Here is a 13,302-nt window from a genome sequence, read left to right as displayed (position 1 = left end):
TTGGTTCCTCAGAAAGACTCTACTGGCACCGAGACTGATAGAGACTAAGACTCCTTGGGGGCATAACTGTTACCCCCTAAAGGCAGATCCTTTAAAATGAGACCACAGTGCTAAGTGACTTGAAGGCTCTTTGCTGGAGGACTCCCCGCTGCTGTTCCAGATGGATGCTCTGTTGGAGCAGAAGGTGACTTCCTATCATGTCTGTCATGAGACTGGTTCAGCTGAACCAAAACCTGCTGCTCACTGGTGCTGAGATGGGATCTTCCCAGACTTCTTCTTGGACTAGTCTGTTACCCCCCTTTCTATTTTCCCTACTTTGACTAACCTGTGTTGCCTGCTTTTGTTGTTGTTTAGTCAGTAAGTCATGTCCTACTCTTTGTGACCCCATGGTTACCAGGCTTCCCTGTTCTTCATCATCTCCCGGAGTTTGCTCAAACTCATTTCCATTGAGCTGGTAATGCCATCCAACCATCTCCTCTGTCATTCCCCTTCTCCTCCTGCCTTCAATCTCTCATCATTCAGTTCAGTTCAGTTCAGCCGCTCAGTTGTGTCTGACTCTTTGTGACCCCATGAATTGCAGCACGCCAGGCCTCCCTGTCCATCACCAACTCCCGGAGTTTGCTCAAACTCATGTCCATCGAGTCGGTGATGCCATCCAGACATCTCATTCTCTGTCATCCCCTTCTCCTCCTGCCCCCAATCCCTCCCAGCATCAGAGTCTTTTCCAATGAGTCAACTCTTTGCATGAGATGGCCAAAATACTGGAGTTTCGGCTTTAGCATCATTCCTTCCAAAGAACACCCAGGACTGATCTCCTTTAGGATGGACTGGTAGGATCTCCTTGCAGTCCAAGGGACTCTCAAGAGTCTTCTCCAACACCACACTTCAAAAGCATCAATTCTTCGGCAATCAGCTTTCTTCACAGTCCAACTCTCACATCCATACATGACCACTGGAAAAACCATAGCCTTGACTAGACAGACCTTTGTTGGCAAAGTAATGTCTCTGCTTTTCAATATGCTATCTAGGTTGGTCATAACTTTCCTTCCAAGGAGTAAGCGTCTTTTAATTTCATGGCTGCAGTCACCATCGGCAGTGATTTTGGAGCCCCCCAAAATAAAGTCTGACACTGTTTCCACTGTTTCCCCATCTATTTCCCATGAAGTGATGGGACCGGATGCCATGATCTTCGTTTTCTGAATATTGAGCTTTAAGCCAACTTTTTCACTTTCCACTTTCACTTTCATCAAGAGGCTTTTAGTTCCTCTTCACTTTCTGCCATAAGGGTGGTGTCATCTGCATATCTGAGGTTATTGAGATTTCTCCCGGCAATCTTGATTCCAGCTTGTGCTTCTTCCAGCCCAGCGTTTCTCATGATGTACTCTGCATAGAAGTTAAATAAGCAGGGTGACAATATGCAGCCTTGACGAACTCCTTTTCCTATTTGGAACCAGTCTGTTGTTCCATGTCCAGTTCTAACTGTTGCTTCCTGACCTGCATATAGGTTTCTCAAGAGGCAGGTCAGGTGGTCTGGTATTCCCATCTCTTTCAGAATTTTCCACAGTTTATTGTGATCCACACAGTCAAAGGCTTTGGCATAGTCAATAAAGCAGAAATAGATGTTTTTTTGGAACTCTCTTGCTTTTTCCATGATCCAGTGGATGTTGGCAATTTAATCCCAGCATCATGGTCTTTTCCAGTGAGTCAGCTCTTCACATCAGGTGGCCAAAGTACTGGAGCTTTAGCGTCTGCATCAGTCCTTCCAATGAATATTCAGGGTTGATCTCCTTTAAGATTGACTGGTTTGATCTCCTTGCCGTCCAAGGGACTCTCAAGAGCCTTCTCTAGCACCACAGTTGGACAGCATCAATTCTTCAGTGGTCAGCCCTCTTTATAGTCCAACTCTTTGCCTGCTAATTGTGTACAATAAACCAAGTGACTCATGAATTGAATACTGGTTATGTTTTGTATATCCCCAGTCCTGTGATTCTAGCCTGGTCTTACCGCTGGACCCTGCAAAAAAACAGGGGCATTTGGGAGTTGAAAGTAGGTGGTCAGAGCCCTGGCTTTGCAGTGACTGCCCAGTTCAAATCCTGCTTCTGCCACAAGATGCCCCTGCACTTTGAGGTAGCTTCTATCATCAACCTCCCTCCACAGAGGAGAAAAACAGGCTCATCTGAGGTAGTCCAGGTAAGGATGCCAGAAAGAGTCGGACATGACTGAGCGACTAACACACAGTTACACTGGACTTTCAGATTTCTAACGTAATTAGTGGCTGCTTTCCTGCGTAGTTCAACCGGTTAAGAATCTGCCTGCACTGCTGGAGACCTGGGTTCGATACTTGGGTCGGGAAGATCCCCTGGAGAAAGAAATGGCAACCCACTCCAGTATTCTTGCCTGCAGAATCCCATGAACAGAGGAGCCTGGCGGGCTACAGTCCACAGGGTTGCAAGAGTCGGACGCGACTTAGCGCTATCTTTCTTTCTTTTCTGAAGTTCCAATATACGTGGGCATCCGGTATTTTACTTGGCGAAATCCGGCAACCCTACCAAGCTTGAAATCTGGAGCTGCCTGAGCCTAAAACCCTACTTGATTATCCCTGAAGCTCCCCACCCCCAAACTTCAGGAATGGAGAAATTCCAATCCGGACCACAAGAGAGCGACAAGGCACACAAGGCACCCTCTAGGTCTTTCCTCTGGGGGGGCCGCCCACCCCACCACCCGCAGGAGCTTGGGAGATGAGCTGAAAGGCGGAAGGGAAGAGATGCCGGAGCTGAGACTCCGCCCCCAGCTGCTGAGGCCGGGTCCTCAGACCCTGCGGCCTCACCGCCCCCGCCCACGCCCACCGCGCACGCCCCACCCGAGGCGCGCTCGTAGGTCCCGCCCCAGCCCCGCCCCCGGCGCCTGTCTCCTCCTCCTCGTCCTAGCAAACCCCGCCCCCACCGGCGGCGGCGCACAATGAGTTTCCAGCCTCCAGAAGCTGAGGCGACGGCGACGGCGACGCCTCAGCGCCGGGGCTCCGGCTTCCTGCCCCGTTCGTCCCGCCCGCGGGCCATGGAGCTCCGAGTAACGGATGGGGAGCAGCCGGCGCATCCCCGCCTGCCCTCCAGGTTAGCGCCCCAGCGGGTGAGGGGTCGGTGGGATCTGGCAGTGGGGTGGAGAGCCCTTGTCCCCTCCAGCCCCAGGCCTCTCTGTTAGTGAGTTGGGCGGAGATGGGAGTCAAGGCTCCAGGCTCCTGGTGCTTATCTGACCCAGAGTGGATGGGGTGGCCTTGAGCCCTGGGCTTCTCATGTCTACCTCTCCTTCCCCGTGTGTGCAATGGGGACTGGGTTGGCGGGAGGTTTCAGCTCCTTTAGGAAGAGATTACAGCTCCTTTAGGATGGGGACAGTGCTTGCCCCGTGTTTGGGGACTTAAGGGCGTATGATTCCCAGAAGCCGTCTGCCCTGACCCAGGCCTGTACCCTCCCCTCTCTCGGTATCCCTGGGCAGTTTCCTCGGAAGCCTGGGACCCAGCTCTGAGTGTCTGGGTCTTGGCAGGTCCCTGGCTCCCATCCCTTCCCAGCCTGATCCCTGGAGGCAGCAGCCACGGGCTACTGAGCGGCAGTGACAGCATGAAGGCTCCGGTAAGTGGCAGAAGGAGGAAGGCTCACAGGGGAGGTGGCTTCCGGCCCAGTAGCCTCTCCCCCAACCCTAGAGCTGACTGTCACTTCTGATTCCACTGCTCCTGAGCTGAAGGAGACGGGGAGACCAGCCTCAAAGTCCAGCCCTGATCTGGCAGGTTGTGTGGCCCCAGGCAAGTGGCATTCCCTCTCTGGTTTCAGTACTTTGCTCCTCTTCTATGTATAACGGAGATAATAGTACTGCCTCCTGTGAGCATCCAGGGGTCACCCAGGTGAGGCATCTACCTGGGAGCAGGGTATGTTGTGAAAGTTCAGTTTAGCGGAGTCTTGAGTTTATTCAGGAGCCCCTGGCAAGAGCCTTGAATGTTGTGGGAAGTCAGCCATGGCTGCCTGAATCAAGGTCTCTGGGTCCCTGCGGGCAGGGAACCAGGTGCCAAGCACAGCTTGAGGCCTCAGGGGCTGAACCCCCTCCTCCGCACAGCTGGTCTCACAGAGATTTATTTTTAGGAGCTGAAGTGGCTTGTGGGCAGAAAAGGGAGGGCCTCTGGCAGGATATGCCCAAGGAGGGGACTGGTGGGGGCTACTTTTTCACCTCTGATTTTCAGAGAGCCCCAGCCAGCTGCCAGTTCGTTCCTGAGGCAGAGGGACCTGTGTCTTAGGCAGGCTGGGAGACCGATTAGAGCCCAGAGAGACACAGGTGGTGACCGAGGTGGCCCAGCACACAATGGCAGGCCAGAGTTATGTCCCCCCACCAGGCAGCCCCTCCTTGAAGGCTCGGTGGAGGTATTCACTACATCCGCCAGCCGGGCAGGGGGCCAGGAGGGCTTCCTGGTTCACGTGGCCTCTGGGGACGTGGTTTCTGGAGGAGGACGCTTCAAGGCTGCAGCTCTCAGTTCTTGAAACCATTTGCTGAGTGACGCTTCCCAATATCCCCTTCTACTGTCTCTTTACTCACAGGGTCTGCTGACCCAGGTCATGATCATCGGCTGGGGGAGGGGACGGCTCTGGGTGTGCGGGACAGCCTGAGCCTGGGGTCTGAAGGGAACTGGTGGCCCTTCTTCTGGGCCATGCCTGACCTCATGTGCACAGCACTTTATGGTAGCCCTTTGGCCGCTGTCCTCAGAGTGAGTTCCCACTGTGGGTAGTATCAGTTTCATAGAGGAAGCAGGCCCAGAGACGTAGACAGTTATACCCAAGGCTGCACAGGGCACCTCAGCTTTCTGGTTAAGAGGACGGTTTCTGATTTGGAGACCCCACCCTGCTGCTTTCTTACTGTGTGGCCTTAAGTTACCTACCCATTTTCACCCCAAATTGGTTTCCTTATCTAGAATATTGGGATAATAGGGCTTATCTCAGTCATGCATGTGCTCCGAACCTGACAGCCCAGAGACAGCCCCAGCCCTGGCTAACAGAGACTGTGGCCTCTGCTGATATGCTGGGAACTACTGAGCTGGGATTTGGACCCATGAGGCTGGGGATCCTAGAGGCAGCTTCTAGGAGCTCCAGCAACACTGGCCCCCCACCCCTAACTCACACCCCATGACTGCGGTCTCCCCCAGTGTCGGCTCCTGCTCATCGTCCTCTGCTCTGTGGGCTTCTCAGCTGTCTATATCCTGCTGTGCTACTGGGCCTGCCTGCCCTTCTGCCCAGCCTTCTGCCTGGACCCCCACCTCTCTATCAAGTCCAGGCCCACCGTGCCAGGGCCTCTGCACTTCAGTGGCTACAGCAGCGTGCCAGATGGGAAGGTGAGTTTGCTGGGCAGCGTGTCAGGGGCTGGGGGGTAGGCCCAGCCAAGGTTGCCAGGGTTCTCCCCAGACTCTCTGGGGACTGTGAGAACTGGGCTTATGTCAGGCCAGCCTGGATCCTGGACTTGGCTCCTCTGCTCAAGCTGACCAGTCCCTTTACCTCTCTGAGCTTCAAATTCTAGGAGGAAATTTTTTTTTTTTTCAATTGTGGCTGCACTGCATGGCTTGCAGGATCTTAGTTCCCCGATTAGGGCTTGAATCCAGGCCACAGCAGTGAAAGCGCTGAGTCCTAACTACTGGACCACCAGGGTATTCCTAAATGTCTTTTTTTTTTTTTTTTAATTCAACGAACATTGCCTGACTGCTCTCAGCTGGGCACTGGGGATAAAAAAGATGGGTTAGGCAGGGTGGCCACCTGAAACTCCTGGTCCATCCTGGAAGCCAGACAGCATCACATCATGGTGGTACATGCAGCTTTAAATTTATTAAAAACTGTCCACGCACAACCCATCTGTTTAGCAAGTGTGTATTTGGTGCCTTAGATGTGCTCTGCCTTGTGCTGATACCTGCTGGGGATACAGATCTGCCCCAGAGCTGGCCCTCTACAGGAGACAGGGACAGTGGAGCCCAAGGGTGACAAGGCAGCTGAGGCCCCTGCCCCATGGCGTGCACCTCCCCATGCTTGTTTTGCCAGGCGAGGTTCAGAAGGCTTTACACCGCTCACCCTGATTTCAGCAGCCCCAGCTGGTAGGTTTCTTCTCAAAGGCATCTGCCAATGACACCCGGTGCAGGAAGGTCCGAGCTCGGAGTCTGCCAGCTCTCTGAGTGTTGGTCAGAGGGAGGAGGGCTCAGGGACCTTGCGTTGGAGATCTATTTCAGGTCTTCATCCCTCTGAGTCGCAGTTACCTTATCTATAAAAGGCAATCATTGTGGTTCCTACCTTGGTAGGGTTGCTCTGCAGGTCCAACTGCATGATTCATGGATAGTGTTTAGAATGGGTGCTGTATAAATCTTTGATCAAGATGCAAAAACAGCTGAGTTGGGAGGGACAAACTCAAGTGCCACCAGGTTTGGCTGAGAGGGACAAGCGGCGAGGTAGGCTGGGTAGACGCCGTCCCAGCTTCCGTGGTCACAGCTAGTGTTCATTTCAGATGCTCAGAGCTCATGAGGACGTGGCCCCAGGATGGCCAGATCCTCTGAGTTTGTTAACAGAGCAGAAAATCTTAGAATGTCAAAAGGGCTGATTTCTGTAAAGGATTCATTGTCTTAAAGATCCTGCAAAACAGAACAAGCAGAACACCTTCTGAGGCAGATGGTGACTTTGGATCTGAACAGACGACAGTTGTCAGCTCAGGCTTAAACTGAGGGCAGAATAAGGAAGTCTTGTTCTTTATTGCCAGGGCATGGAAAATGGGGCTAAAAGTCCTTAAATAAACACTGTGTCAGACATAAACTGTCCCTGAGTGGGCTACAACTGTGTGTCTTTTATCGACTAGATTGAATATTCCCATATCCTTTACAGGCCTCCATAAACCTGTGTTCCCAAAGGGGCATGGAGGCCTGGGGTAGGCAGCAAGTCTTCTCTCCAGTGACAGTTTGCAGACTTGTTGGATTGGCTCCTGCCTCTTATGAGATGATGAGGTGGGGTAGGAGGGCAGCTTACTGTGCCCTCAGTCTGTGCTGATCACTCTCTAGGCATTTTGAATTGAATCCTTAAAACCTGATCAAGCAGATGCTATTTTCATCCCCTTTTTATAGATAAGGAAATTGAGGCTCAGAGAGACAAAGTAACTTGCCTTAAGCACACACAGCTAGGATGGGGCAGAGCCAGGATTCAGGCTCAGAACCAGAGGTTCCCAATGTTGTGATGGGCTTTTACTTATAAACTGGGACAAGGAAAATGGGACTTGGGCAGAGGAGAAAGTGACCTAAAAGAAATTCTGAAGAGCTGAGGTTCATATTTACCTAACGAACATATAACTGACTCCTAGTCTGTGCCAGGAACTGCTCTGAGTGCTTTATAAATATTGACTTATATAACCCTAACAAGAAAGTGCAATGTAGGGCCTCATAGGGCCTTAGCAACAGAAACCAGGGCCAGAAATGTGGCTGATGGGAAAGCAGAGGCCTTGAGCATAGAATCTCAGCTCTGCCACGTGTCACTGGAATGACCTTTAGAAAGTCATTCCAACTGCCTAGCCTCTGTTTCCTCATCTGCAAAAAGGGTTGATGAAGTCCTTGGAGCTGATACAGGTGGTCAGGGGTATTCCTGGGTGGAGGAGAAGGCAGGGTGGAAGCTACGTGCCCAGGACTTCCTTTCTTTCTCTCTTCCTCCCCCTGCAGCCTCTGGTCCGAGAGCTGTGCCGCAGCTGCGCCGTGGTGTCCAGCTCAGGCCAGATGCTGGGCTCGGGCCTGGGCGCCGAGATTGACAGCGCTGAGTGCGTACTGCGCATGAACCAGGCGCCCACCGTGGGCTTCGAGGCAGACGTGGGCCAGCGGAGCACCCTGCGGGTCATCTCCCACACGAGCGTGCCTCTGTTGCTGCGAAACTATTCCCACTATTTCCAGCAGGCCCGGGACACACTCTATGTGGTGTGGGGCCAGGGGAAGCACATGGACCGGGCGCTGGGTGGCCGCACCTACCGTGCGCTGCTGCAGCTCACCAGGATGTACCCCGGCCTGCAGGTGTACACATTCACCGAGCGCATGATGGCCTACTGTGACCAGGTCTTCCAGGACGAGACGGGCAAGAACCGGTGAGCATGAGCCGGGGAGCTGGCCTGCTGGGGATCTCCCTGGCAGCTGGCGGCCTGCCTTCTCCAGGAGCCTCTGGTGCACTAAGGGTCTGCTCTGTCTGGCACTGGGGCTCAGCAGTGATAGAAGCAGGCATGGTCCTGCCCTCTGATGGGGACAGGAATCAGAGAGACTGTCATCATCGAATGACCATATAGATGTTCCACACGGCGGTGAAGGGCGTTCGGCCTCACCAGTATACACTGTGGCGGGGTGGTGGCGGGGGATGGTGGTGGTGGTGACCAGTATGGGGCCATGGCAGGGAGCTCTTCTCTTTGGAGGGGATGTTCTAAGACCTGAATTGGTTTCTGATGTCCCTTCCAGAAAATGAAAGTAACAGTGGCAGTTCTAACAGCCCTTTTTGTGCACCAGGTACTGAGCTAAGTACTCTTGCTTTCAAGATCTCATTTTATCCAACACCCAAGAGAGCACTTGAACTCCTATGGCTTCCTTATCTGCACACTGGTTTCTCCCCCACCTCTCTAGCTCAGAAAATACAGCCACCAGCCTCCAGTTTTTTAGTCAAACACTTGACTTTGCCCTTGACTCCCCTTGTTTCATCACCTGCCACATAGGATGGGCTCTCGAATCTCCTTCCTTGTCCATGGGTACCTCCTTGACCAAAGCCACCATCCTTCTCTGTTTTTTGGTAATATTTTATTTTTTTATTTATTTGACTGTGCCTGGTCTTAGTTGCAGTACACGGGATCTTTGTTGTGGCATGCCAGATCTTTAGTTGTGGCATGCAGACTCTTAGCTGCAGAATGTGGGATCTAGTTTCCTGACCAGGGATCGAACCTGAGCCCTCTGCACTGAGAGCACAGAGTCTGAGCCACTGGACCACAGGGAAGTCCCCACACTCCCCTGCACTTGCAGCACCCCCTGCAGTCTGATCTCTAAGTGCCCCAGTGAGTTCATCCCACCAGTCACCTGGCCTCACCCTACAGCAGCTTTGCATCACGTGGAAAATAAAGTCCAGACTCCCACCTCCTCCCCTGCCCAGGCCTTCGTGCCCTTGCATGGTCTGCCCCTGCCTGCTTCTGTGGCCTCATCGTCCGTCGCTTACCCTGCTCCAGCCGCACTGGCCGTGGACATCCACACTGCTCTCACCTGCAGGCCTTTGCACATGCCGTTCCTCCCCCAGATCCTCCCTTGTGTTCAATACAGATGGAGTTTCTCCTTGGCCCCATCTGAAGGGACACCTCCTACCTGACGTCCTTCATACCATTCTTTTGTTTCCTTGTCTTCTCAGCAGGTCTCTTCCAGCTGCCCACTTCCTTGAGAATGGTAGCGCTGGGTGGGGCCACTTCATGGCCAGCTCAGGGCTTGGGAGGTGTTAGGTTTGAATGGCTGAACCACCCCACAGCCCTTCAGTAGAGCCCGAGATGAATGGCCATCGACTGGGAAAGTAATCAGTACTGGTGCTTTTGGAGAGAGGCGAAGCCAGGTCCGGCTCCAGGGTCCCGTGCTCTGAGTTGGGGGTTGGGGCTTGAGGGAGGAGCTGGGCTGACCGTGTTCCCTTTCTATCACCACCTATAGTTATCCCCCTGTCACCCATAGGTCACTGAGGCTCAGAGAGGTTCATAAGCAAATCGGATGCCCCGGAGCAAATTCAGGGTTCAAGCTGAAGACTGCTTGACTCTAGACAACCCTCTTCCCCGCTTTCAATGGCTGTGTTTCTGCTGCTTTCTGCTGTCTCTGCAAGCTTGGTCCCTGAGATGTGGAGAGGGTGTGACCAGGGCTGATGCATCATCATTGTTGGGGGCGTGGTTTGCTCAAGTTCTGTGTGGATGGGTAGAAGATGCACAGACCTGGGTTGGCACCCGCCCACCTCTTGCCCACTGCTGGCCTTGGGCCGGATCTTCCGGCTCCCCAGTGCTCCCACAGAGCCTCTCTGTGGGGGTTAAGATGAGAAGCCCTTGACTGGGAGGGGAACCAGTGCTGTGTGGTGAGCCTGGGGCCACCTTCCTTCCAAGTTGAGCTGGGGGACGTGGCCAGCTGACTGTGCGTCCCTCCCCCGGCCAGGAGGCAGTCCGGGTCCTTCCTCAGCACCGGCTGGTTCACTATGATTCTCGCCCTGGAGCTGTGTGAGGAGATCGTGGTCTACGGGATGGTCAGCGACAGCTACTGCAGGTCAGGCCAGCCAGGAGCCAGGTGGTTGGGGGGGACACCATGTTCGGGCCCTATGCTGAGGGTGTGTGGGCTTCCGCGTGAGTAGCCAAGGCACAGACAGCCCTTGGGCCTGGTACCCGGTGGGAAGGAGCCCAACCTGTAGAACAGGCTGGGTTTCCCACCTCCACTCTGCCCAAGTGGCCTTGGGCCCAGCCGCCACCTCCCAGGGCAACCATTTTGTTAGGTCAAAGAGAGCAAATGACCACACTGTCCTCAGAAGCTTGTGGAGAGGTTTAGCAAGAGAATGATCTACTGAAGTCCTCGCCCCAGCCTCAGGGCTGCTGTGTGTGTCTGTGATCAGCTGTTACGCCTAAGCTTTGACTTGTGATATTGTTCTAGTTCAACACTGTCATGGCTCCCATCACTGAACTGAAGGGGCCCCGTGTTTTCATCCTCTGTTTTTTTGGGGAACTTCTTTGCTGAGCACGTGGGCAAGATGAAAGTAGCCCCTCTCTACCAGGACGCCTGGCTAGACTGCCTGTGAGTAGGTGGGTATGCAGGCCTGGCAGTTACATGCTGCGGGGACCCAGCGGTCCCTCAACCATGAGCCCGGCACCAGGCACTTTGCAATTTTTGACCTGTGGTTTTAGCTTCCCTGGTGGCTCAGACGGTAAAGCATCTGCCTGCAATGTGGGATGACCCAGGTTTGATCACTGGGTCGGGAAGATCCCCTGGAGAAGGAAATGGCAACCCACTCCAGTACTCTTGGCCTGGAAAATTCCATGGATGGAGGAGCCTGGTAGGCTACAGTCCATGCGGTCACAAAGAGTCGGACACGACTGAGCCACTTCACTTTCACTTTCAGCCAAGAAAGTAGATGTCACCATCCCCATTTTACAGATGGGTTATTGAGGCTCAGGGTGTTTGTCTTGGCCTAGAGTCAACCAGCTCGCAAGAGGTACAGCCAGGGCTTGAACCCCTTGGCCTTTAGAATCCTCGGGGGCTGCCCTGTTCTTCCTTTATCTGTCTTGGCCTCCCTTGGGACCTGGCCTGTGGGACTCTGTGGTCCGTAGGGCTGGGGGAGGGATGGTCCTGGCAGGTGGCGGGGTCTGGCGGGAGGCAGACCAGGTGGGCTGCCTCACACCTGTCCCTCTTCCCCACCCACAGGGAAGAGCATCACCCCTCAGTGCCTTACCACTACTTCGAGAAGGGCCGGCTGGACGAGTGTCAAATGTACCTGGCGCATGAGCGGGCGCCCCGCAGCGCCCACCGCTTCATCACCGAGAAGGCCGTGTTCTCTCGCTGGGCCAAGAAGAGGCCCATCGTCTTTGCCCACCCATCCTGGAGGACGCAGTGGTCCCATCGCCACAGCACCATCACCAGGCCTCTGTTGCAGCCACACTCAGCCAAAAACACTTAATTTATGGATCCTGCCTCCTGCCACATGCCGAGCGGACCTGAGTTCCCTTCCAGCCATACCCTTGGGGACACTTGGAGCCATCTCAGGCTTCTAGACTTGGGGAGAGAGGAGGAGGCCTCTGGTGACCTTTGCAGCCTCCTCCCCACCCCTGCTCCCTGAGTAATCTGAGTCTTCGTTTTTAAGTTCTTCCCACCTCTGAGTCTGTCCAGTGGCCTTCGCCCTGGGGGCTGGTGGCCCCCAGTCACCAGCACTATGAATTTCAACCGAGCACCAGCCCTGGTCCTTCCTCTCTGCACTCCCTCTCCACCTGCCTTTGGTGCCACACTTCCCAGGCTGGTTGCCCTCAGCGGGGCAGCCTAGAGCTTGGGGTTCGTTGGGTGAAGTGGGGGGCCTTTGAACTGTGACTGCCAGGGCCACCTCTGGAGCGTACGGGTAAATGTGTTTTCTGGAAGCCTGTCCCGGCTATTGTCATGTGTCTGAGGGTGGGGACTGGAGCTTCTCTGCTCACCACAATCCCATGATCTGTTGCCTTGAGGGGAGACCTCCAGCCAGCTGGCCTCTGGCCATCTAATCTGCCTGCCTGTTTCTTCCTCAAGAGCCTATCTTCTTCCCCACCAGCTCAGGGTGTGTGGCCCATGGCAGCACATAGCCCAGGAAATGCCTTCCGTGGGATTCCCACCCTGCACTGGGAGAGGAGTCAGGGTGGGAGGAAATCCCCCCACATCACGTTCCCTTCCTGGTTCAGGGTCAGATTCCAAGGGCCTGGCCAGTTCAATTCCCAGTTAACTCTGGAGTTCGTTACACTACCAGAAAGGAAAGCAGGGGGCAGGCCAGGGGCCTTCCTTCTCTGAGTAGCAGTTCGGTCACCGGTAAAGTGGAAAGGCAGACCCACCATCGAACAGGGGATGGACGGTGTGCAGCCACCCTGGGGTGGGGTTAGAGTTAACCCAGTTCACAGACGACATGAAGCCACCGGGTTGAGCCAGGATGCAACCCCAGGTCTGAGAGCTGCAGCTGAGTGTCTGGGCCCCCTGCACCTGGTGGTTGGAAAGAGGACTTCACTCCCCCTCCCTTCTTCCTAACTTCCTCTCTTTTCCCCATTTCTGGAGACCAGGAGACTAATGGTGGGCCAGGACCCCAAGGTCTCAGCTGGGATGGAGCCCTTGGGTTCTAGCTTGCAGCTCCAGGGCTCAGCCAGTTCACTGATGGGTGACCTGTGCAGTTACCTTGGGCACCAGGCTTAATGTTCTGCAGTTTCCATTTGACACTTTTTTTTTTTTTTTAATTAACAAGGGGCTACACCTTTTCATTTGGCGCTGGACCTACCAATCACATGTAGCCGGAACGTTCCCCTCCCACGCCTAACCTTGTCAGGAGAGTCTGGAGACCTGGCATTTGGCCCATAGGCCTTTTGTGCCCTGCCTCCCCTTACCCAGGGCCCGGTGGCCCCAGAAGTCTCTGCAGGCATGGGAGGAGAGCCCTGAGATGGGGAGGCAGGGAGCCATGCTGTGGGAGGCAGCAGGCTGGCGGCCAAGCCACAACTGCTGGCTTGGCAGTGGTGAGTGTTTCTAAGCTGGTGTTGGGCAGAGGTAGGGGGCAATGTGACCTCGCA

At 54.5% G+C, this 13,302-nt stretch overlaps 1 protein-coding gene across 5 annotated transcripts; it reads left to right on the top strand.

Annotated features, from left to right (window-relative positions):
• Nucleotides 1-2,953: 2,953 nt before the first annotated feature.
• Nucleotides 2,954-12,146, top strand: ST6GALNAC4 (ST6 N-acetylgalactosaminide alpha-2,6-sialyltransferase 4). Of its 5 annotated transcripts, none has more exons than XM_027556357.1 (6): nt 2,954-3,110; nt 3,538-3,623; nt 5,180-5,365; nt 7,709-8,121; nt 10,184-10,291; nt 11,438-11,963. In XM_027556357.1, exons 1-6 carry the CDS (start codon nt 3,074-3,076, stop codon nt 11,688-11,690), a joined length of 1,083 nt encoding a protein of 360 aa, XP_027412158.1. In that variant the 5' UTR covers nt 2,954-3,073; the 3' UTR covers nt 11,691-11,963. The 5 variants fall into 5 exon arrangements, with proteins under 5 accessions (XP_027412158.1, XP_027412161.1, XP_027412160.1 ...); XM_027556356.1 differs by having other exon boundaries at nt 2,958-3,110; nt 3,490-3,623; nt 11,438-12,146; XM_027556361.1 differs by having other exon boundaries at nt 2,962-3,110; nt 3,538-3,793; nt 11,438-12,146.
• The last annotated feature ends 1,156 nt before the right edge of the window (nt 12,147-13,302 follow it).

The sequence above is a fragment of the Bos indicus x Bos taurus genome, chromosome 11 (genome assembly GCF_003369695.1).
Source record: "Bos indicus x Bos taurus breed Angus x Brahman F1 hybrid chromosome 11, Bos_hybrid_MaternalHap_v2.0, whole genome shotgun sequence".
In the NCBI taxonomy this organism is placed as follows: Eukaryota; Metazoa; Chordata; class Mammalia; order Artiodactyla; family Bovidae; genus Bos; species Bos indicus x Bos taurus.
The sequence above is the reverse complement of the archived record's forward strand: the minus strand, read 5'-3'. Positions and strand labels throughout refer to the sequence as shown.